The sequence below is a fragment of the Aspergillus stella-maris genome (assembly GCF_047715825.1).
Source record: "Aspergillus stella-maris strain CBS 113639 unplaced genomic scaffold BDV14scaffold_97, whole genome shotgun sequence".
Lineage (NCBI taxonomy): Eukaryota > Fungi > Ascomycota > Eurotiomycetes > Eurotiales > Aspergillaceae > Aspergillus > Aspergillus stella-maris.
Genome location: NW_027396891.1, coordinates 46464 through 67797, shown reverse-complemented (window position 1 = coordinate 67797; position 21334 = coordinate 46464). Strand labels below are relative to the sequence as shown.

Genomic DNA, 21334 nt, shown 5'->3' with positions numbered 1-21334 from the left:
GTGGGCTGTCTGATATCATTCGCTTTTCCTTTTCGCTTATTTTCTGCGCGCATCTTGACCTACTGTATCATGAACTGTCACTCTCACGCTTTGCTTCAGAGGGCTTTGAAATGAAAGAAAAGAGATATCTACTTATAGACACCATTTGGCACTTGAGAGCTTGCCAACTTAAACATGGCAGAGATCGTAAGGTTCAACATGCTCTATGAAAAGCTATGCGCATCATTTGCATAATCTAAGCGCCTTCTATATCTCTGGGTATATGTCTGTTCTTCTAAGCAGCGGCATCTCACGCCTGACCTTTTCCAAAAGATCCAGGTCAATGTCCGCGATGGCGATTTGTGGCTCCTCGTACTCATCACCAAGCTTAGCCACAACTTCTCCCCACGGGTTGACAATCATAGAATGGCCGTGACTCCGTCTTTTCTCATTGTGAGGACCAGCCTGCGCGGCGGCTATCACGTAAGATTGCGTCTCGATAGCCCTGGCCCGAAGAAGCGTTTCCCAATGCGCTCTCCCTGTGGGCACTGTAAAGGCAGATGGATAGGTGATGATCTGAGCATTCTGGCGCTTGAGCGCCAAGCTGATCTCAGGAAATCGTAGCTGTAGTGTTGTATGAGCATCTTCAAGAACACCATATGGACGGGTTAGAAAGATATGCGTACATCGAAACAAATGGACAGGCCGACTCGTCCAACTACTGTATCGAATGGAGGAAGTATCTCGTTACCCTTCTCAACACTCCTGGATACGACATTCAGTAAGAGTATCCTAGCAGACACTGAATCATGACTCACGCGCTTTCCTTGAGCACAGGCCCTCCCTTGATGTCTACATCAAATAGATGAATCTTCTGATATCGTTGCGTGATGTCACCTTTGTTATCGATCCATATCAGAATGTTCTTCACCTTTTCCTTAGCAGCAGGCTCGTGGATCCCAACGTTGATATGCAGGTTGGCATCCCGAGCCTCGCGCTGAAGACCTAGGACAAATTCACTCTCCTGTACTGGACGAGCCAGCCCTATCGTCTCTGCCGGAGATGACCCGATATAGTCCGCAGCCTCTGGGAGGAAAAGTGCCTAGTATCACGTGGGCTCGGTCAAAAAGAGGTTGTAGACACAAGGTCGTACAAGTCACACCTTTGCGCCAGCTTCAGCTGCTTTCCGTACAAGCACCCGGCATTGTGCCAGGTTGCCGGAGATGCTGGCGGTTGAGCATAGTTGCCCCACGGCCTATCAGAGGTTAGTTGAGTTGCTATGAGTTCTAGTAGGCGAAGACGGGAAATTTGATAAAAGAGCTGTACTAACTGCGATGGCCATACTGATTCGCAAGTTGACAAGTTGAAGATACCGTAGGAATAATGGTCAATGTACACGGCCCCGTCACGTCATAGGTTGGGGCCTGAGGTGATAATGGTGATGGATGGAGCGGCGGGAGAGTTTCCTATTTCGGATGGCCCTTCGAGACTGCGGAATTATCAGATTATCGCCGCCCGCACCGAAGGCTTGCGATTACAACAACCAGCTCTGCTTTCACGACTCATCTTATAGCAGAGCAAGATGAAGAGTCTCAGGCGCGACTTCTCTGCAGATCCTTCCACTGCGAATGTCACCAGCAAAGTCTTTGTTCGGTCGACAAAAAGTGGAAAGGTTCAAAAAATCGTTCGCGAGCTCTACCTACGACAGGACATTCCTTGCTCGTCGCGATTATGCACAGTCTGCCCATCAGTCGCCCCGACGGATGCGAATGGGAACAGTGAGTGATGTCTATGAGCTACCCCGAATCTCTCGATTAACCTGACGGTGTTGTAGTTGTACCGTTCGTCCTCTCCGAGCAGCCCGCAGGCACGAAGGCCTTTCCCCGCGGACACTACATCGTCCCCGATACGAATGCGCTTTTGAATGGCATGGACCTTTTTGAACATACAGGGGCCTTCTACGATGTGATCATCTTACAAACAGTTCTGGAAGAGTTGAAGAACCAGTCTCTTCCGCTCTACAACCGCCTGCTCGCCCTGATCAAGACCGACGAGAAACGCTTCTATCTCTTCTTTAACGAGTTCCGCCTCGAGACTCACGTTCGGAGAGGTCAAGACGAATCGATAAACGATAGAAACGATCGAGCCGTGAGAGTTGTGGCGATATGGTACCAGGACCATTTGCGCGCAGTTACAAAGAGCAAGAAAGAGAAGAGCGTTCCGACAATCGTGGTCATCACGGATGATAAGGAGAACCTGCGCAAGGCTAAGGAGGAAGACGTGACGGCTCTGTCGCTAGAGAACTATGTCAACGGCCTGGAGGACGCGGATAGATTGCTCGATATGATCAACGAGTCTAGAGAAGCGAGGGAGGCAAAGGAAGCTCGAGGAGAACTCTTCTACCCAGAGTACTACTCAATGTCGAAGATGATGACAGGATTGAGGGCCGGCAACCTACACCAAGGAGTGTTCAATGTCTCGCCATACAACTATCTTGAAGGACAAATCAAGGTTGCTGCGTTTGACAAGCCGCTTATCATCATGGGCCGCCACAACAGCAACCGAGCTATCTCTGGAGACATTGTCGTGGTTGAAGTCCTGCCTAAAGATCAGTGGAAGTCCCCATCGACTAAGATCGTGGACGAGGAGACCGTCACCAAGAACGACAACCCTGAGGGCGAAGACAATGAAGCTGTAGTAACCGAGAAAGAACGCCGCGCGCTACAAGACGAGGTCAGACAAGCGCATGGAAAGAACCTGGAGGGGCGCCCGCAACCAACAGCAAAGGTTGTCGGTGTCGTGAAGCGCAATTGGCGCCAATACGTCGGAACCGTTGATTCTACCTCTACAGGCTCTCAGACTACCGGTCGACGACAACAGAACGTATTTGTCCTTCCTATGGAAAAGAAAGTTCCCAAGATCCGAGTTAGAACCCGACAGGCTACAGAGCTCCTGGGTCAGAGAATCCTGGTCACAATTGATGCCTGGAACCGCGACTCTAGATATCCTACTGGGCATTTCATCCGGTCACTGGGAGAGCTAGAGACGAAGGGAGCCGAGACAGAGGCTTTGCTGCTCGAGTACGATGTCCAGTACAAGCCTTTCCCGAAGTCAGTCTTGGACTGTCTTCCTTCAGAGGGACATGACTGGCGGGTACCAGAAAGCAAGGATCATGTTGGATGGAAGGGGCGCAGGGATCTTCGGGATCTCCTCATCTGCAGTATTGACCCCCCGGGCTGTCAAGATATTGACGATGCCCTCCATGCACGAAAGCTGCCGAACGGCAACTTCGAAGTCGGTGTCCACATTGCGGATGTTTCTCATTTCGTGAAGCCTAACAACGCTATGGACCTCGAGGCTAGCGTTCGTGGTACCACAGTATACTTGGTCGATAAGCGTATTGACATGCTTCCTCACCTTCTCGGAACCGACCTTTGCTCTCTCAAGCCATATGTCGAGCGATATGCCTTTTCAGTCTTGTGGGAGATGACACCGGACGCAGAAGTTGTCTCTGCCGATTTCACCAAATCTGTCATTCGATCTCGTGAAGCCTTCAGCTACGAACAAGCACAGCTCAGAATCGACGACCCTTCAAAGCAAGATGACCTGACGGAAAGCATGCGCACACTCCTTCATCTCTCCAAGATCCTCCGCCAAAAACGCATGGACGCAGGAGCCTTGAACCTCGCATCCCCCGAAGTTCGCATCGAAGCGGACAACGATGAAGTTGGCGACCCCCTAGCAGACGTCAAGACAAAGGCCATGCTCTCGACAAACAGCCTCGTTGAAGAGTTCATGCTTCACGCCAACATCACCGTCGCCTCCAAAATCTACGATACTTTCCCTCAAACTGCCATGCTCCGTCGCCACGCCACGCCACCGCCTCAGAACTTTGAAGACCTCATCAGCCAGCTCACCAAAAAGCGCGACATGACCCTCGACGTATCTAGCTCTGGCGCTCTGGCCGACTCGCTAGACCGCTGCGTTGACGCCCAAAACCCCTTCTTTAACACCCTCGTCCGTATCCTCGCTACCCGCTGCATGACATCCGCCGAATACTTCTGTGCAGGTGCCCATGCTGAATCTGAGTTCCGTCATTATGGTCTTGCCTCGCCCATCTACACGCATTTCACGTCCCCGATCCGTCGGTACGCTGATCTTCTCGTCCACCGCCAACTCGCGGCAGCAATCAACTACGAAGGTGAAGACGGCCGCGCAACCATCGAAGGATCCATCACGCGCAACCGCCTCGAGGATATCTCTCGCAATATCAATTACCGCCACCGCAACGCACAGCATGCCGGCCGCGCAAGCATAGGGTACTATGTCGGTCAAGCGCTGAAGGCCCGCAGCGAGAAACTTGCCGCGGACGGCGTCGACAGCGGTATCGAAGAAGATGGATACGTGATGCGCGTCTTCGAGAACGGTGTCGTGGTCTTTGTCCCGCGGTTTGGCATTGAGGGTGTTGTTCGTCTAGATGACTTTGTCCTGTCTGGTGACCAGGCGCTTAGGACGGTTGAGGAGAGGAGGGAACTTGTGACGAGGCGCGAGAGCGACTTTGATCCGGAGGAGTATACTCTCAAGGTCTCTGATAAGGGCAAAGAGACTGGTGGAAGGATGGTTGAGCTTTTCGAGAGGGTTAAGGTAAATGTTAGTTCTGTGAAGGAGGAGAGTGGACGAGGTGTTGGTAAGAGAAGAGTCAGGATCTTGATTCTCAACGGTAAAAAATAGGATATATTAGGGTGAGATAGAATCGACTGTTTTACGACTCAGGTACGGAGTATATACCTTTCTCATGTTGACTTGCATATTCCTAGAGCCATGGCCCGATAAGAAGGGAAAGATAAGATCAGTTAGGCCCCCTGCATGTAAGACCGCGCCTTAAATCAAGTACTGTAGGTAATCGCCTATGCTCGTTGACATGAGCTCCCTGAGAACAATACCTCTTCGACTGCGATCTCCAGCATGGGCTTCAAGGTCTCCTAGCAATCTCAACCCGCGGGAAAGCCAGGGCTTACTCAATCAAAGTCGAAGAAGAGCCAGACTACTACCAACCCGGCGGCTTCCATCGAGTCCACCTAAGCGACACATACAACAGCGGACAATCCACCATCCTACGGAAACTCGGATACGGACAGTACTCCACCGTTTGGCTAGCTAGAGACTCTGTGTATGTTTGTCTTGTCGTTCTATTCCCATTCATTCTACTCACAAACCACCTCCTAGACACAAGAAATATGTAGCTCTCAAAATCCTTCGGGCAGACAGCTACAGCGATAGCGATAGCAGCAAAGATATCTTCGAAAGCGAGATTCTCTCGAAAGCCTCGGAGATATTTAGTCAGAGCTCCCATCGAGGTTCTCACCATGTGTCCCATCGTCTGGATCAGTTCACGCATACGGGCCCCATCGGGGACCATGTTTGTTTTGCTTTCGATGTACTGGGGTATCATTTAGGCTTCCAGACGGTCCAATTTTTAGATGGGAGGTTGCCTGTGAGAGCTGTGAAGGTTATTGCGAGACAGCTTCTCTTAGCACTAGACTTTTTACACGAGGAGGTTGGTGTTATTCATACTGGTATGTGAACACCTACGCTTAAGGATAAAGATAATCCGCTTTACTTATTGCTAATTCCTGCTCCATGAGATCAGATTTGAAGCCCACGAATATCCTCCTGGAGCAGCAAGATCCGGAAGAAACTATACAGAACTACCAATCGGACGTCCCCGTGCGAACTTCGACAGACCCTCAATCTAGCGGTAATGCAATACCTCTCCGAGAGGCCATTACCACGCCGCTTATCAGATATCCATCTTCGAGTAATCGACTCCGGCGTCGGTATGTACCTATCTACCTATCTACCCCAAAACCATGAACGCAAGATAACAAGACTGACTGGCTTCCCACTTACTTATACCAACAGCATCCTAGAGAACTCACAACCTCTCCGAGTCAGGGCTAATCCAGCCGCCGGCGCTGAGAGCTACCGAGGTGACAATCGGTGCGCCGTGGAACACATGCGTTTCATGGAGTCTGGGGTGCATTGTAAGGACACCGACACCAATCCTGATCCATTTATGAGCTCTAACCTGTACCCTGCACCAGCTCGTAGAGCTCGTCCAAGGATTCGTCCTATTCTCCGGCGAAGCATCTCAGCATGGAACCTGGACTGCTGAAGGCGATCGACTTGCGAGGATCATAGAGGTCCTTAGTGCATTTCCGCGGGATTTTATCAAGACGGGGAAGCGCGCGAGGTATTTCTTTGACGAGGAGGGTGAGCAATTCAGTATACCTACTACTAATCTATCTCATCATTGTTCTAACGAGGCCTATGTACTTAGGAACCCTCCACCGAATTCCATGTCTAAAGCCTACGAGTCTCGAGCGCCTACTTAACGGCAAAACGAAACGTTTCTTAGGCCAGCTGATGTGAGCGAGGCTGAAGTGTTTGTGTTTATTGATTTTGTGGGGGGTATGCTTGAGGTTGATCCGCGGTTGAGCTGTTGCGGCATGAATGGCTTCGTCTGTAGGCAGGCAAGGAGGGATCGGAGCTGGGTAGAGCCAAGTACAGTGTCATGGTTTAGAGTTGACCTATGAGGGGTGTATCTAGACTGTATCATGAACAGGACCTTATACCTTCCTAGGTGACACCATCCTGCGGATAAGTGTATGCGGATACCAAAGTGTTCTTTTTGCAGACAACTGGACAGAGGGTGTTCCCTGACAGTCGTCATTGGACCCTTCAAGAGCACCACCTTCACTCTTTCTATCTGTAGATACGGAGGCTGCAGCTGGCTCCTGTTTGAGCCGGATGTTCTCTCCTACCTTCCATCCTCGGACAATCCACAAACACACGCCGGCCCCGATATACATGAAGCCCGTAAATAGTTGAACATGCAGATAGACCCAATCAATTGAAGCGTTGTCTCGCAGTAGAAGTGCGATCGGTTCGGCAACGGTGGTCGGTGCCACTAGGACAAGCCAGGTGATACTGAGGCCTCCAGGTAGGTCTTTCAAGCCGATGATTTCGGCAAGTACCGGTGCAACGGTAGCCCAGTATGTGCCTGCTACCGTTCCGACAAGAACCGAAAAGAAAGATACGAGACCCATGCTACGGGCGAAAACCCATATCAGTAGACAGAAGACCCCGCAAAGAAATGTCAGGAAAGAAGCGATGTTGATGCGGCCTAGTTTGTCGCTAAACATGCCCACAAAAGGTCGCCCTATCCCTTGACCGAGATTGAGTAGGGCACTGATGATACTGGCTTGGTGAGCCGAAAGGCCGACGGAAATGGCAAAGCTGGACATGCTGAAAAGGATGGCGACATAGCCGAGCATGGAGAGGACACCCCAAGCAAGAAACAGAAGGAACTCCGGGAGCTTGAGTAGTGGAAGGTGAAAAGCCTGGAAACGGCTTCCAACGGCTTTATTGCGGTCTCGAAGTAGGTTCGCACATACTAGGTTCACGACGCATGCAATTATCCCTAATATTCGGAATGCCCAGCTGAGCCCTAGCCGCGGTATGATCGCTCCAACTGCCAAAGAGTAGATCAGTCCTCCTAGACCGGAGCCGGCAGAATTGATGCCCATAGCGAGACCTCGTCGTCGATGGAACCATTGTGGTGTGATTCCAACACTGCCAACAAATAAGAATCCCATGCCGAAACCGAAGCAGACGCCCTGACTGAGAAACAACTGCCATCGTTCCTTGACGAAAGAGGCTCCGATCAGACTCAGTGTTTCGAAGAAGACACCCAGATTCAGGACTAAACGGGTCCCGAAAACGTGTATGAGGTATGTAGCCAAAGGCGCAACGAGGAGGGCACAGGATATGCTCAGGCCGCCGGTGAAAGCGTACATGAGTGGCGTGGTATTGGGAAATACGTTGTTGTTAAGGTAGTGAGACAGGAACACGCCGTAGCTCTACAGACATTAGCTTTTCCCATCCCACGGACCAAATTAGGTTTCACCCACGCTGTTGATTCCCCAGGTGTGGGCATTGAGCCAAAAGACGCTGGCAACGCAAACCCAGCCGTAGCCACCATCCGGCGGTAGGTCATCTCCGGATATCTTGTCAACAGCCGCAGCTCGCTCGGGCTCTATACTCTCGGGGCCCTCCTCTTTTGTAGAGTCTTGTGGACGTAGATTATCATCATAATCGCGGGAGCGTATTATGTCAATGGGAGCATTATCTGCCATAAGTGTTGGCGTAGATAGCCGAGGCACAAGAACTGGAAAAGTCACGGTCAAGCTTTCAACATGCGCAGGGTCGTTTCAGATCACTGGAGAACATTTGACAGCAAATGAGGAAAGCAGTCAGCGCATATGAGGTTATGTATACGGTAGGTATGATGGAGCAAAAAAAGTGTGTTGGAAAGAGCAGAGAACCAAGTGGCGACGCTGCGACATAAATTGGGCTGGAAAAAATATCGAGGACCCTAACCAAGCTGATTTAAACCATCTTGAATATCCGGCTGTTGGATTGCCATTGGCACCCGGCGCCGGCCCTTTTGGGGCGAGCTTGGGGAGTTGGGGTAAGGTTGGCTCAGGCCCATACACGATCCATGGGTAGCCGGCATTCGTGCCGATTACCGTAACCTCTGCGGAGAAGCTTCTCTATATAGTTGGAGAAGCGAATGAACCGGCTGAAGCGATGGAAGCGATAGTCAATTTGTGAGTAATATGCTCAAGCGGTGCATATTGGCTGCTAATAACGGATTACCAGCGAGTTCCATAGTATCAGCAAGAAGACACTTGCAAGCTGAGAGATGTGAAAGACATGGAGGCAATCCCTCGGCTAGTGCGCTAAGCCGTTTCGGGTCAGGGGGGACATTGCAATCAATCTTCAGAGCGGTATCGACTGGAGAGCTGTACTTCCCCTATTTTGTCTTTTTCAAGTATACACCAGAAAGACTCAGAATGAAGCACCTCTGTCGGAGATATAGAAGCATATCTACTATCTAGACCGCAGTGGAGACCGAGAATGCCGGCGCGGGCTTAGCAACCCCTCTGGTGTTTGCAGTGTTTGTGTTTTGGTGGCCATAGCTCCCGCCGTCCCTCTTCAGTCTCCCGAGGCATCCCAGTGTTTACTCTCTGTCGTTGGCAACCCTACAGCTTCACTTTCCTTCCATTTTCCCAACCTCATTTCTTACTGAGACAACTCCTCACAGTTCGAGTCTGACCCACGTTCTTTTGCGCCTGTTTCCACCTTCTCTTTCCACGCTCTTCTCTCCCAGCCACCTGCTCGACGCTCATTGGCCCTTCTGGTCTACTCACTCATCGCCAGACTGCCAACATCTCCCAGACCGACACCACTCGTCCCGCTCGGACTCTCTCATTTCATACTCGTTCTATTCTTTCCTACTGTCATGCTATATAAGCGCATCGATCTTCATTCAAGATGATCCACAGGTCGCCTTTTCATCCGCAGAACAAGGGCAAAGACCCTCAGCGCAAGGTTACTCCGCCCGGCCCCTCATATATGTCGAACGATCAGATCGGTGAGTCTGCATTGCTGGCCGAGTCTTGGCATTCTGCGTGCTTTCGATGCTGTTGACGCTGTACGAGTTTGAGCTTCATTTGACTTCGTAATTTGCTCTTTCTTGCTTGTTCTGCTATTCATGCTAATGAATGCCCCGGTGTTCTTTCAGCGACCTATCTGAGAGACTTGCGTTCAAATCGACCGACAAGGCCTGGTGGTTCTCGACCATTGCCGAACCAAACAGACTCACCTTCGAAGCCTCGACACGATCTTCCACCACGAGCTACATCCGCGATGTCAATGTATGGGCGCTCGGAAACGCCCCCAGCAGCTCCGCGAGACGAAATCGAACGTCCCCGAGCCACCAGTGCTCTGTCAAATCACAGGCCGGTCTCATTACGCAGTTCTGTGGGCAGCTCAACCGGTCGGCCGTTAGTCCAAGAGCCTAGGATTGTTCCGCTTCGCAAGAATGTCTCTCCCAGTCAAGCCTTTTCTCGTTTCTCCCCAACTTCCAAACCAGCGAGCTACCAAGAAAGTCCTCAACGACGGGTGGAGCGGGAGGAGGCCAGATCTCTACGCAATGCGTTGCAAGGAATGGAACTTGACGATGAGGCTCGTGTCCATGAAGATGCGCAAGATGAGGCGACCGAGCTAGTTTGGATGCACCAAAATCCCGGTCTGCAGTTCAAGAACCCTTATGCGCCGTACCGCAACCCAGATGTGAACAAAGCACACGACAACGTCGAAGAACCGAATCCTTCGCATGGAAGTCGCAGTCCTTTTCGGAGATCATGGCGTGAAGGCCATCGCCTTTCATTCCGCGACCACGGGGCCAAGAAAGCACCAGAAGCAGACCCTGAACTTGGCGAACCAAGTCCTGTGCACAGAAGAAGTGGCATCCCAAAGAAGAACCTGAAAGTGAACTTCGCGCTGGATCAAGAACAGCCGAAGGGGGAACATGGGCTGGGGCTTGTGGGGGTAAACAATGACCCATCCAAAGGCATTTTCAGAAACCCGAAAGACCAGATTTACGAGGAGCCGGAACGCAACGATGACGAACGCTCTCCATTTTCGAAGTCTGACTCTTCGGCGCTTCGATCAAAACCTCGCAATGCACTTCCTCAAGGATCTCGACCTCTACCTGGGCGGCTCGGGAGCATCCCATTTGTTGACAAGCTTTCTCGGTTTGAGCTTCATAAGAACCCGCCTACTCAGTCGAGGAATGCTGAATACAAGACCAATGCGCCGTCTCCTCCGCCTGCTGGTCCAGAAAATGCCGCAGCTGTTCCGACCAAAGATGGCATTGAACTCCGAAGCGACGACATTAGGGCAGCGACGAGCAAGAGGAGGTCTGACCGTAGCTCAAAGCTCCCCATGCCAACTGCGGTGAGTGACCGCACTGGTCGTCCCATCGTCAGTTTCGATCCGACCTGGAAACCTACCGAAGCCCAAAGCCCCCCGAAGAGGGAAATACCGGAAGTACAGGTTCCTGAGCGTGATCCGTCGCCTCCTGCTATTCAAATATCTGAACCGCCCGCCATCCCCGTCATTAATCTGCCAGATGAGAAGGAGCCGACCATAGCTGAGATGAGCCCTTCCAAGGCAAGCAAACCTACACCACAGAAACCGCCAACAACCTCCCCCTCCAAGGACCGTACGAGACCCACTTCTGGGCTCAGGAGATTTATGCCATCTCAGGACCGCTGGATGTCCACTTACTCTCGTGCCGGCGTTCCCACTGCAACATGTGAGATATGCACGCTGCCTATTTCTGGAAAAGTTGTTACCGCAGCGGGAACACGCTTTCATCCGGAGTGTTTCACCTGCTCGCACTGCCATACTGCGTTAGAATGCGTGGCGTTTTACCAAGAACCAGAGGCAAAACGTGACAAACGACTCGCAGATCCATCTGCAGGTGAAGAGGATCAGTGTCCGAGATTCTACTGTCACCTGGACTTTCACGAACTATTCAGTCCAAGATGCAAGAGCTGCAAAACACCGATTGAAGGAGAAGTGGTCGTCGCCTGCGGAGCCGAATGGCACGTTGGTCACTTCTTCTGCGCCGAGTGTGGTGATGTAAGTACCTCAAAAGTATCTCGTTTGAGTTCTGATTCTAACAGCCACAGCCCTTTAATTCCAACACTCCCTTTGTTGAAAAGGATGGTTATGCTTGGTGTCTCAACTGCCACTCCCGCAGAACTGCGCCTAATTGCGCCGGGTGCAAGAAGCCTGTACTCGATGATGTTGTGATCACTGCAGTCGGCGGTAAATGGCACGATGATTGCTTTAAATGCCATGAGTGCGGTGACGGATTTGGTCCTGAGGGTAGGTATTTCGTCAAGGAGGGTGAACCCAAACGGACAGCCAAAGGCCGCATCATCGGCGGACCGGTCCAACTGGCCGTTTGTGAGCGATGCGAAGGCATTCGACTGAAGTCCTCGCCTCGAGCCTGGCTTTCACGCGGTGATGTTGAGGTTCGAGATTCATGATTACTGCCATTTCAGCTTGCCAATATGGAGCACTTGAACACGAAATCATATGGGTTGGACATGTGCATAGCGTTCATTGTTTGTCGTTCCTTCTTGAATTTTTTCTATCTCTCTACGCATTTACACCTTGGTTATATACGCATTGCAAGCGGGCTCCACGATCTCATGACATTGGTTGGGCTTTGTGCTTTTTGTCCATGATCTTGGTGTTAGATTGACAAGGTGTACCTTCCTGGAAATATGAAATCGAATAAAAATAAAAAAAAATCTAAGAAACCCAGTCGAACTCCATATATAACAACGACAATTGCACTTCAAGGGTCACCAAATCACACCCACTCCGGGTTCGCCTTCCTCCTAAAGACAGCAACATACTTATTTCCCTTGTTCCTCGCAACCTTCTTCCCCTCCTCCGTCGCCTCCTTCATAACCCTGACACACTCATCCCTCTCCAACTCCTCCTCAGGCACCCGCTCAAACAACTCCGACGACCCCCCCCTCACCTCTCCACCATCAACCCCTTCCATTTTCTCATCCTCTCCCTCCCCAGACGCAAACGCAGGCGCAGAACCATCCCCATACCCGAAATGCCTTAAAATCCAATAATGATACTCCTCGACATCCGTAATCGTATAGAGCAGCCCGCCCTCCCTCAACGCAAACGCATACTCCGCATTCAACGTCTCGCTCACAATACGCGCTTTATGCTTCCTAGCTTTGAAATGCGGGTCTGGGAAGCAGATGAAGATCTTGGAGAGCTGGGCCTTGCCGAAGAAGTTGGGGAGGAATTTCATCGTGTTGGCGCGGATCGCGGTGATATTTTGATACCCGCCTGGGATTAGCGTTGTTGGGAAGGATTCGGCGTCGTCGGGGGTGTCTTGCGTTGTTGTTGAGGGGGCAGGTGAGTCGGTCGCGGGGGTTGGTGTAGCAGTAGGGATTGGCGTTGAGGCAGATGAGGATGACGATGTAGCGAGGAGGTGAGCTTGTTGGGCGCGGAGCGCGGAGATGCGGTTCGTTAAGTATTCGGTTACCTGGACGCGTATTTCCATGCCTGGAATAACAATAACCATCAGTATCCGTTCTGGATCGACTATCTTTATATTCCGGGTGCTGGTAAAGGTGAAAACATACCAACCATAAGCGTATCAGGCAAAACAGGCGCAAGCCCAACAAGCAACCCACCAAATCCACACCCGATATCAACAACCTCCACATCCTTGAGTAATCTCCTTGCACCGGCTGCATTCGTCTGCTTAGGGTCTGGGTTCAGGAAGGCGGGGAAGTGGCTGGCCCAGTCCATGTGTGCTGGACTGAGGGGGCTGCACAATAAAAGAGATGTTAGTTAGCCATTTCAAATTCTCAATCCACTTGCATTACAGAACAGAGCCTTCGATGAGGGATGGGAGAGACATACTAGTTCAACGCATGGTCTGAAAACGGATTCGCGTGTGCGCGCTGCCGGTAGTACTTCTTCTGCGGGAGCTTGAATGTGCCTGCCACTTCTGCGGAGTTTGCGGCCGCGGCCTTTTTGCGGAATTCTTCGCGCTTTTGTTTCTTTGCTGTGGCGCCCATTGTGGGATTTCTATGGGAAGTGTAGGGGTTGGCGAGGGCGAGAGGGTGCGAATGGAGTTCGGCGAGTTGATGCAGTTGAGGTTGTTAGCGGAATTTTTTTCGAGGCGGCGGGCGGACGTCCCTTTGGCGGAGCGGAGCTGCCTTGACTTCCCCGCATCGTGCCGCATCGCATCCTACCTTCAGTTTCTTCCTCATACAACCATACAGATAGACACGGCCGCACTCTGTTCTTCCTTTATCTCTCCTTTTCTTTCTCTTTATTTCTCTCGTTACATCTCTTTTCTCTACTTAACCCTCTTCATCATGGCAAGCATGGCAACGACAACAACCCACCCCCCACCAGGCACCGACCCGTCCACCCCCTTCCGCTTCCCAACCCTCTACGCCTACCCCCCCTTCTTCAGCCTCCAGCCAAACACCACAATCCGCCACAGCCAGTTCCAGCACTGGTCGTCCCTCATCCGATCCTGGTGCAGACACCATCGCCTCTTCAAACTGTCGCTGGTCGATGCGATCGACGGCCCGCTGTTCCGGAACGCCGAGCTCAAGAAGCAGCTTGCGCTGGCTGATGCGCGGACTGTGCTGGATTGGATGAGTAGGGGGGATGAGGATGGTGGTGGTGGGAGGAGGGCGGAGTGGGTTGATGGGTTGGCGAAGACGGTGGTTTGGATTTGGTGGAGGAGGCCAGAGGAGTGGGCGGCGCTTTTGGCGGAGTGGGTTGAGAATACGGGGCAGAAGAATGTCGTTCTGACGCTTTATGAGTTGTTAGAGGGGGAGGCGACTATTTCGCAGGGTATGTTTTTCTGGAAGGTGTACTTGTGAGCCAATGCTGACTGAACAGAATGGCATGGGATGGATCCCGGAGTCATGATGAGGTCGCTGAACGTTCTCGTCAAGCAGGGTAAAGCACAAGTATTCGGTGGTGAAGGACAAGAAGGTGTCAAATTCTTCTAAAGCCCAATCGAGCCAATCGACCTTTGCATTCCATTGCTAGGCATTCAATTGCTACAAAATCGCCAAATATTCTGCAAACGTTATGGGATATACGCAAAACTCCAGACAAGACACGCCATGATCGTATGCAGGTATCGTAAGTGAAGCATCAACCGCTTTCAAATCGCCAACTTACTCTTCAGGCTGCTCTGTCATCTCCTCGTTGAGCTCATAATCCTCAGCAGCACGCAGCTCCTGGGACATGGCCATGTCAAGCAGCCAATCCACTCGAACAATACGCGGGGTCTTGTTCGAGTTTTGAACCAGCTGTCGGAATCGGGGCCATAGTTTCTGATGCTCGGGGGCCGCGCTACTGAGCAGATATATCTCCTTTCGGCTTGACTGCTTCTCCTCGTCGCTGTCATCCTCGCTCTCCTCACGCTGTACTTGGTGTGCAACGCGACCTCGGAAAAGGTTGCATTCTCCTCCATTTGTATCAATGATCGACTTGAAAGCATCGAATCCTCCGCGGATGGTCTCAACGCAGTAGATCTGGTACCCTTGGAGAAGGCGGTTTCTGTTCGTCTTCGCATTGGCTTTCGACTGCTTTAGTGAGAAGTCGTATTTCTTCTCAGCTTCTTTGTCGTTAAGGGGGAAATTATCCGTGTCAAGGAGCTCATTTTTCTTCAAGCACTGCTCGATAAAGTCCACCCGGACAATAACCGGACCATACGCAAGCGCATTGACGAATTTGGGCGTTCGCAGGACAGATGGGGCAGCAAGATGAGAACACTTGCGCGCGTCTTGGACAACCATGATTCCCAGCTCTCGAAGTTGGCGCTAATTTGTGTCAGCATTTTGTATATAGCAGACTCTTACATAACATACCTTGTCGGTATCTTCCTTCTTCAAATTGCCCACCCACTTCTTATAACCAGTGATGAGAAGATGTATAACGATAGGAGGAAGCTTGGCCCTCTTCTGCCTTTTCGGTTCCGCGTCATTTTCATCGTCGCTCTCATCTTGGGCCTCCATTGACGACCGCTTCTTGCTAGTATTCAGCTCTACTCGATCTTCGTCATTCTTCCTGCGACCACCATAAATGACACCACCGACACGCTTCATCTCCTTTTCGTAGAGCGCAATATCAGGTGCAATTTCGTGAAGCTTGGCTGTAGCTGCGTCTTTCGACTTGCGGCTGCTCGTAGATGATGGGGTATCGTTCTCTTTCCCATCCACTGAAAGACGAGCGCGGGCAGGTGTCTGCAAACCCTTACTGTGTGCCTTCTCTGACTTTCCAACTCTCGGAGTAGCGTTCGTCGTGTCGGAGACCATGTTCTCATCCATATCTCCCGAGCTGAGAGCCTTCTTAGACGTAATATTGTGGTCCCTTTTTCCCATCGCTTTTCTAGCGGATGGTGATTCTTCCGATGCGAAGAACATACTCTCGAGCGAAGACCTGTCCAAGCGCGTTTGACCAACGACTTCACCTAGATTTGTTCTTCTAGGGAAATGGGTGTATCGGGGGTTTGACTCCGGAAGCTTTGTCCACTTCGCGTAGCATTCCTCTAGCCACAGATGATTGACAACATGCAATCCCCACTCCTTGGCCGCGCTGACCTTTTCGCTATTGTCGTGGGCAGTCACTAGATGTGTGTTGTCCTGCCTGAGGGTCTTGGTAGGCTCTGCCCCCGTAGCCACGATCAGGTTTTCGAGATAGGATCGCGCTTCACCGACGTAGTTAGACAAGCTGATTTTGAGTTTCTCAAAACCTGGGATAGGGGCATGCGGGACCGGATAGTGGAGTAGACGACGATAAGGAGATGTCCATGTGTTGTATGTCATCAGATGGTAGAGCCAGGCCAGATTTCCCACATCCTTGTTCAGCCTCGAAGCCACGCGGTAGGCGAAACCGTCCCTATAGCGGCAGATGAGTGTAGTCGCTTTCGAGACTTCAGAGGTCATTTTACCCCCTCCTTCCTTGACAAGTGTTGAGATAGTCTCCTGCAGATGCGAGCCAATCTTCAAGTCAGAAGAGAGCATGATAACCTTTCCATGGAACACATTCAGCTTGGACTTCGTAGGAGACATGATGGGGGTGGGTAGTGTAGTAGGTTCTGGCGTCGATGCTCCGACAATATCGTGATTCCTATCAGGTTGTCGAATTGGGACGTCAAGGGTTGAGCGAAGGATCTCGGGGTCCGGAAGCGTGTACGGGCGTTCATCGATGCGTTTTCCGAGCTTCAGGCAATCATCGAACCTAGAAAGATTGTGTCAGTTGGTCTTCAAGTGACTCTGATCCAAGACTGAAATTTACCAATGAGGAAGAACAATTTTGATGTTGTCAAGCTTTCGGTTCTTAACGATGCGAGCCTTGTCGGAATCGGCAGACAAATCCACCAAGTGAGTACACTGTGCCGTAAGCTTAGAATTGTAGTTTCCACCTTTGGCCAGAACTCCCCCAACGATGGCATCTTTGTCACCCTCTGGAATATCACCACAAGTGACCGTAACATCGTTCAGGAAGAGCCTGGGGTCGGGGCTGTACTGGCGCACGTTGGCGAGTTTTCCTTTTGAAAGCGACGCCTGTATCCACTGCGGCTTGACGACAGGGATCAAGGCATCATTTGCAGCGTCGAATCCGGGGAAGTCGATGGTAGCTGACATGAGATAATTGAATTGCGCCAGATCGGGGCATTCGGCGGGGGCCTGATATATAACGGATTCGCCGCCATTTTCTTCCACAGTAGATGCGAGCTAAGTTGAGATAAATTAGTTAGATGCCATACCAAGCTTCGCAGCAGTAATTTCTCTTACCTGATATGCAGTATCTTGGCTCAGGTCATTAGAACAAACCATGCACACCTTCAACTGATCAAACAGCTGAGGGGCTCCTGCGCGTTCTCCCATGGCGGGAAAACACCTGCAATCAGATCGACTTGTCGGATGGGATAGTCGGAGCTATGAAGATTCTGTAAGGGAAAAAGTGAGTGTTCTAGAAAACTCAAAAAGTCCCGCGATCATGAACGATGAAGTGATGTCGAGGGTCGCGCCTGCAAAAATCAAGAGATCGAAAGTGTTGCCTCCGGACTCCGATGCGACGCGCTCATACGCGCCCGCCGACACCAGGTCACGTGCGATGCGCCTTCCTCAAATGACACAACAGACTCATGGCTCAACCATGCGGCACAACAGCCTGCTTGTGTTCCGAATCTGCTTTCATTTCTTTCTCCTCAATGCTTGGTCCAAGCTCAATTATGCAATATGCGGTGAAATCCAATGCCACAATCCTCTGCTGGCTTTTGATCGGCTAGTCTGGGGAGCCTCGGCTCAAGTTGAGAGAAGCGCCCAGCGTCGGCAACAGACCCCCTCGGATGCTCCCGATACCCCGGGGCTGCGGGTCAACCCCGTTCCTTTTAAGTAATGGGGTTCTAACTTTACAACCTTGCATCTTCACCTCGGACTTTTATACACCATGCCTCCATCCGGTCCTTTTCGCATCGTCGAGCATACAGTCCCCTGTCAGCATATTCGCGAATATCCTGGCGCTACAGCAAACGAACAGGAGGATGTCTTGAACTTGGCTGTGAAGCAGTACATTCCCTTGGACAACCCTCAACCCCAGCCCGGGGATGTCACCATACTCGCGGCGCATGCAAATGGCTTTCCGAAGGTATAAGCGATCCACAAACAAAGTGCCCGCGATCTTCGAGCATTTCCCCGGCTAACGGTTGTACAGGAGCTTTACGAACCTCTTTGGGAAGAATTGCATGCTCGGTCTATAGAAAATGGGTTCCGCATTCGAAGCATCTGGATGGCAGACGTTGCGCATCAAGGGGAGAGCAGCGTGGTCAACGAAGACCTACTAGGAAATGACCGTGAGTGACAACCTCGGCACCTGCATTATCTATATAGGATCGAAGGACTGACCATGTGCCCAAATAGCTAGCTGGTTTGATCATCCCCGCGACCTCCTCAACCTCGTCAATGTAAAGCGCAAAGAAATGCCGCGTCCTATCGTCGGGATCGGGCACAGCTTTGGCGGGGCACATCTGTTCGTTACCACATCTGACCTACTATCCATATCAATAATGCTAATTGAGTCTTGCTCAGCGTCCAACTCGCCAGTATGCATCCGCGCCTCCTTCACAGTCTCGTTCTCCTTGACCCTGTTGTCCAGCGACAAACTACACAACTGGACGCGATTGACCTAGGGAAGCAGAAGATGGTCATCGCCAAAACAACCCAACTGTCCACCTACAGACGTGATAAATGGCCGTCCCGAAAGGCCGCCGCCGAGTCCTACAAGAAGAATCCTTTCTACCAAGCCTGGGATCCCCGCGTCCTCGATCGCTGGATCCATTACGGTCTCCGTGACCTCCCCACAGCAATCCACCCAACTTCGAAAGAACCCAACAGCACCGAAACCCCCGTGACCCTAAAAACAACCCTTCACCAAGAAGTCTTCACTTTCTCCCGACCAAATTACGACGGACCACCAGGCTTCGCCGTCCCCGTAAACAAAGCAACGCATCCTGATCTCGACCCCGACCACATTGGCTCATGGCCCTTCTACCGACCCGAGCCATACCGGATATTCACGCAACTCCCGCACCTCCGTCCAAGCGTGCTATATGTCTTCGGTGGGCAATCAGATATGTCGCCGCCGAATATGATAGCAGATAAGCTAGCACACACCGGCACAGGACTGGGCGGTAACGGCGGTGCAGTTGCTGGTCGTGTCAGCAACGTTATACTGAAGGACAACGGACATCTCGTTGCCCAGGAAGCGCCTGTCCGATGTGCTGAGGAAGCTAGTAGGTGGCTCGGTCCGGAACTGCAGCGGTGGAGGGAAGAAGAGAAATTGTTCCGAAACCAGTGGGATCGCAAGTCGAAGCTTGAAAAGATGACTATTGATTCCCGGTGGAAGGCACATGTTCCGGCTCCAGTGCGGCCGAAGAAGGATGACTCCAAGTCGAAGTTATGAGAGTTTATAGATCCCATGACACTACATATTATCAATCCAGAGAATTATTGAGCACGATCATACATAAGAATATTCATTGGGTATTGTTTCTATAGGGTTTACGTCGTTCAGTCTGTTCTATGAGACATCTAGCCAAATCACACGCAGGTCATCCAAGCGGGCCTAGCCATCAAGAGATGGGTGTGAGGTATCCAATGCTCCAACGCCATGCCAATAATAATATAACTCCTCCGCTGTCGGGGTTGAAATTCTTCGCCAGCAAAACGTAGGTAATCTCAGAGCACCTTCTTTGTGACTCCATTAGTCGCCTCTGCTGTTCGCACGACCTCGGGGATGTTCCAAATACGAGGCCACCACAAATTATATTCTTCCTGTCGCTTGTTCAGGCAGTGTCGCAACCAGATGCCCCAAACGATATAGAGGTATGCGCCAGTACCGGTCATGACATGCCTGAAATGAAACCACATTAATATGTGAGGATGGTGAAAAATTTTGAGATAAAGATTGACTCACCACCAGCCATGGCCTTCAAGCAGGATACCCCAAGGAAGACCGACTTGTCGACGCCACTGTCGTATGGTACCACAAAAATGGTTGTCAAGGTTCCAGATACCGAAGCCTCCCAGGAAAACACTCAGTCCAAATCCAACCATGAACCACATTGTCTTCAGTATCTTCAAGTCACGAACATTCTCGTAATGTTGTCTCTCTTTTGATGGAACAGGAAGGCCCTGCTTCTCCCGCGTAAGTCTATCCTCCTCTGTTGAATGTCGCCACGTCGGGCGAAGTTCGACCTCCATAATATACATGCTCCGGATAAGCACGACAGCCGTTAAAAGAGCGTATACATTCTGGTGGAATACCGGGCTCTGGAGGTAGTGGTAGTATAGGGTGATGAAGATCGATAGTGAGGTAAGGAAGACACCGAGGAAGATTCGGTAGCTATTGGACCTCGAGTAGGAGAAGGAAGCGTAGCACATAAGGCACGTGGTGTAGATCATAGAAAGTTCGTCGACTAGTTGCATAGGGTCTGACAGCGAACCAGTCAGGCTTACAGACCTCAGCATCTTAAACATGGAACAGGGATCACGTACACTTTAGGGTCGAGTGGAAGAGGAAGCTTCCGGTTCCAACAACAAGATAGCCATAGTATGCGACTTGGAAAATCGAATCGTGTCCATTGCGCCGACAACTCTGAATGCCTCTCACTCCCAGGTACATAAACAACAGGTTCGTCAAGGTGTTCACGATCTCGGCGGAATAGATGGTTGCATAGTAGTCCTACATGTATGACGGTCAGTCTCAGTACACGGGCCAACTCTCCCAAGTGCAGCAGCCCACCTCTTCGCACCAATTCAAGGTTGAGGTGACGGGGTGCCAATACCCATCCCTAGAAGGCGGATACGGAATGGACGGAAGCAGAGGCATCTTAGACGGAGACGCAAACTCCGCGGGAAACTGACGGTGCCTCTCTCCGCAAAGACAGGAGTAGTAGGATGGTAGATCGGAGAGATGAGTACCTGGCGAAAGCCAGCAGCAGAGGAGGCAACAGCCTTAAGAATGAATGACCCGAATCAGCAGGAACCATTGTAGGCTGTGACGTCTGTCGGCCTGCCGATTGGCTGCGGGGGGGTTCTCCGCTGCTTCCGAACAGGAACATCAACATTCCGCGTGAGTTGTAGCTGGAGTCGTCGCTTACTGTAGTCTGGCGAGGTGTATAGTCAGACTACTCCGGCACTGGTCAGGCATTAGCTCAATCCAAGCATAATCAAGCGCAGCTCATTGGGTTTGCTCTTCAGTTGACGCTGCACAGTGCGGGGAAATATTACGGTACGGATACCGATGTCTGACGAGAACCACAGGGCGACCGCCAATCAGGACCCACTCCGCAAGG

The 21334-nt window shown here is 51.4% G+C and overlaps 10 protein-coding genes across 10 annotated transcripts; 5 read left to right on the top strand and 5 right to left on the bottom strand.

Annotated features, from left to right (window-relative positions):
- Window positions 1-66: 66 nt before the first annotated feature.
- Window positions 67-1420, bottom strand: BDV14DRAFT_160133 (carbon-nitrogen hydrolase family protein). Its single transcript, XM_073766747.1, has 5 exons — window positions 1310-1420; window positions 1142-1234; window positions 798-1081; window positions 666-744; window positions 67-603 (listed from the first exon to the last, which is right to left on the bottom strand). Exons 1-5 carry the CDS (start codon window positions 1319-1321, stop codon window positions 247-249), a joined length of 825 nt encoding a protein of 274 aa, XP_073622617.1. The 5' UTR covers window positions 1322-1420; the 3' UTR covers window positions 67-246.
- A 106-nt stretch (window positions 1421-1526) lies between these two features.
- On the top strand, window positions 1527-4826 carry BDV14DRAFT_184274 (exosome catalytic subunit DIS3). Its single transcript, XM_073770484.1, has 2 exons — window positions 1527-1757; window positions 1814-4826. Exons 1-2 carry the CDS (start codon window positions 1562-1564, stop codon window positions 4708-4710), a joined length of 3093 nt encoding a protein of 1030 aa, XP_073622616.1. The 5' UTR covers window positions 1527-1561; the 3' UTR covers window positions 4711-4826.
- A 74-nt stretch (window positions 4827-4900) lies between these two features.
- On the top strand, window positions 4901-6411 carry BDV14DRAFT_193602 (kinase-like domain-containing protein; the record flags this gene model as incomplete). The annotated part of the gene is made up of 7 exons (XM_073771804.1): window positions 4901-4956; window positions 4991-5149; window positions 5206-5555; window positions 5630-5816; window positions 5912-6023; window positions 6084-6252; window positions 6320-6411. The coding sequence occupies 7 exons, from the start codon at window positions 4901-4903 to the stop codon at window positions 6409-6411; spliced, it is 1125 nt and encodes a 374-aa protein (XP_073622615.1).
- Window positions 6397-8697, bottom strand: BDV14DRAFT_184271 (MCT family MFS transporter). Its single transcript, XM_073770483.1, has 2 exons — window positions 7953-8697; window positions 6397-7901 (listed from the first exon to the last, which is right to left on the bottom strand). Exons 1-2 carry the CDS (start codon window positions 8175-8177, stop codon window positions 6609-6611), a joined length of 1518 nt encoding a protein of 505 aa, XP_073622614.1. The 5' UTR covers window positions 8178-8697; the 3' UTR covers window positions 6397-6608.
- Window positions 8698-9256: 559 nt separating this feature from the next.
- BDV14DRAFT_160109 (LIM domain protein) lies at window positions 9257-12113 on the top strand. Its single transcript, XM_073766746.1, has 3 exons — window positions 9257-9478; window positions 9629-11535; window positions 11586-12113. The coding sequence occupies exons 1-3, from the start codon at window positions 9379-9381 to the stop codon at window positions 11946-11948; spliced, it is 2370 nt and encodes a 789-aa protein (XP_073622613.1). The 5' UTR covers window positions 9257-9378; the 3' UTR covers window positions 11949-12113.
- A 108-nt stretch (window positions 12114-12221) lies between these two features.
- Window positions 12222-13598, bottom strand: trm8 (tRNA (guanine46-N7)-methyltransferase). Its single transcript, XM_073766745.1, has 3 exons — window positions 13363-13598; window positions 13080-13267; window positions 12222-12999 (listed from the first exon to the last, which is right to left on the bottom strand). The coding sequence occupies exons 1-3, from the start codon at window positions 13518-13520 to the stop codon at window positions 12278-12280; spliced, it is 1068 nt and encodes a 355-aa protein (XP_073622612.1). The 5' UTR covers window positions 13521-13598; the 3' UTR covers window positions 12222-12277.
- A 234-nt stretch (window positions 13599-13832) lies between these two features.
- Window positions 13833-14474, top strand: BDV14DRAFT_193598 (ESCRT-II subunit protein VPS25; the record flags this gene model as incomplete). Its single annotated transcript, XM_073771803.1, has 2 exons — window positions 13833-14313; window positions 14362-14474. 2 exons carry the CDS (start codon window positions 13833-13835, stop codon window positions 14472-14474), a joined length of 594 nt encoding a protein of 197 aa, XP_073622611.1.
- Window positions 14170-17627, bottom strand: BDV14DRAFT_184265 (BRCT domain-containing protein). The gene is made up of 6 exons (XM_073770482.1): window positions 17271-17627; window positions 16771-17210; window positions 15342-16713; window positions 14658-15293; window positions 14362-14611; window positions 14170-14313 (listed from the first exon to the last, which is right to left on the bottom strand). The coding sequence occupies exons 1-5, from the start codon at window positions 17361-17363 to the stop codon at window positions 14555-14557; spliced, it is 2598 nt and encodes an 865-aa protein (XP_073622610.1). The 5' UTR covers window positions 17364-17627; the 3' UTR covers window positions 14170-14313; window positions 14362-14554.
- Window positions 17628-17656: 29 nt separating this feature from the next.
- BDV14DRAFT_160084 (putative toxin biosynthesis protein) lies at window positions 17657-19695 on the top strand. The gene is made up of 4 exons (XM_073766744.1): window positions 17657-18126; window positions 18193-18331; window positions 18399-18507; window positions 18567-19695. Exons 1-4 carry the CDS (start codon window positions 17929-17931, stop codon window positions 19438-19440), a joined length of 1320 nt encoding a protein of 439 aa, XP_073622609.1. The 5' UTR covers window positions 17657-17928; the 3' UTR covers window positions 19441-19695.
- Window positions 19499-21167, bottom strand: BDV14DRAFT_184262 (ceramidase). Its single transcript, XM_073770481.1, has 4 exons — window positions 20782-21167; window positions 20535-20721; window positions 19954-20470; window positions 19499-19890 (listed from the first exon to the last, which is right to left on the bottom strand). The coding sequence occupies exons 1-4, from the start codon at window positions 20866-20868 to the stop codon at window positions 19716-19718; spliced, it is 966 nt and encodes a 321-aa protein (XP_073622608.1). The 5' UTR covers window positions 20869-21167; the 3' UTR covers window positions 19499-19715.
- Window positions 21168-21334: the final 167 nt, after the last annotated feature.

Bases quoted from the DNA above. Each gene is read 5' to 3' on its own strand.
- BDV14DRAFT_160133 (XM_073766747.1), bottom strand. The intron at 745-797 runs GTGAGTCATGAT...TGTCGTATCCAG, and splicing joins CCTGTGCTCAAGGAAAGCGC to GAGTGTTGAGAAGGGTAACG. The intron at 604-665 runs GTACGCATATCT...ACAACACTACAG, and splicing joins GCCTGTCCATTTGTTTCGAT to CTACGATTTCCTGAGATCAG.
- BDV14DRAFT_184274 (XM_073770484.1), top strand. From the start codon at position 1,562: ATGAAGAGTCTCAGGCGCGACTTCTCTGCAGATCCTTCCACTGCGAAT. The intron at 1,758-1,813 runs GTGAGTGATGTC...ACGGTGTTGTAG, and splicing joins GACGGATGCGAATGGGAACA to TTGTACCGTTCGTCCTCTCC.
- BDV14DRAFT_184271 (XM_073770483.1), bottom strand. From the start codon at position 8,177: ATGGCAGATAATGCTCCCATTGACATAATACGCTCCCGCGATTATGAT. The intron at 7,902-7,952 runs GTGGGTGAAACC...TAATGTCTGTAG, and splicing joins ACACCTGGGGAATCAACAGC to AGCTACGGCGTGTTCCTGTC.
- BDV14DRAFT_160109 (XM_073766746.1), top strand. From the start codon at position 9,379: ATGATCCACAGGTCGCCTTTTCATCCGCAGAACAAGGGCAAAGACCCT. The intron at 9,479-9,628 runs GTGAGTCTGCAT...GTGTTCTTTCAG, and splicing joins TATGTCGAACGATCAGATCG to CGACCTATCTGAGAGACTTG. The intron at 11,536-11,585 runs GTAAGTACCTCA...TAACAGCCACAG, and splicing joins TCTGCGCCGAGTGTGGTGAT to CCCTTTAATTCCAACACTCC.
- trm8 (XM_073766745.1), bottom strand. From the start codon at position 13,520: ATGGGCGCCACAGCAAAGAAACAAAAGCGCGAAGAATTCCGCAAAAAG. The intron at 13,268-13,362 runs GTATGTCTCTCC...TTTATTGTGCAG, and splicing joins TCAGACCATGCGTTGAACTA to CCCCCTCAGTCCAGCACACA. The intron at 13,000-13,079 runs GTATGTTTTCAC...TTGTTATTCCAG, and splicing joins GCCTGATACGCTTATGGTTG to GCATGGAAATACGCGTCCAG.
- BDV14DRAFT_184265 (XM_073770482.1), bottom strand. From the start codon at position 17,363: ATGGGAGAACGCGCAGGAGCCCCTCAGCTGTTTGATCAGTTGAAGGTG. The intron at 17,211-17,270 runs GTAAGAGAAATT...ATCTCAACTTAG, and splicing joins GCCAAGATACTGCATATCAG to CTCGCATCTACTGTGGAAGA. The intron at 14,612-14,657 runs CCTGAAGAGTAA...ATGCTTCACTTA, and splicing joins ACGAGGAGATGACAGAGCAG to CGATACCTGCATACGATCAT.
- BDV14DRAFT_160084 (XM_073766744.1), top strand. From the start codon at position 17,929: ATGCCTCCATCCGGTCCTTTTCGCATCGTCGAGCATACAGTCCCCTGT. The intron at 18,127-18,192 runs GTATAAGCGATC...ACGGTTGTACAG, and splicing joins ATGCAAATGGCTTTCCGAAG to GAGCTTTACGAACCTCTTTG. The intron at 18,508-18,566 runs GTTCGTTACCAC...AGTCTTGCTCAG, and splicing joins AGCTTTGGCGGGGCACATCT to CGTCCAACTCGCCAGTATGC.
- BDV14DRAFT_184262 (XM_073770481.1), bottom strand. From the start codon at position 20,868: ATGCCTCTGCTTCCGTCCATTCCGTATCCGCCTTCTAGGGATGGGTAT. The intron at 20,722-20,781 runs GTGGGCTGCTGC...TCATACATGTAG, and splicing joins CCTTGAATTGGTGCGAAGAG to GACTACTATGCAACCATCTA. The intron at 19,891-19,953 runs GTGAGTCAATCT...GTTTCATTTCAG, and splicing joins CTTGAAGGCCATGGCTGGTG to GCATGTCATGACCGGTACTG.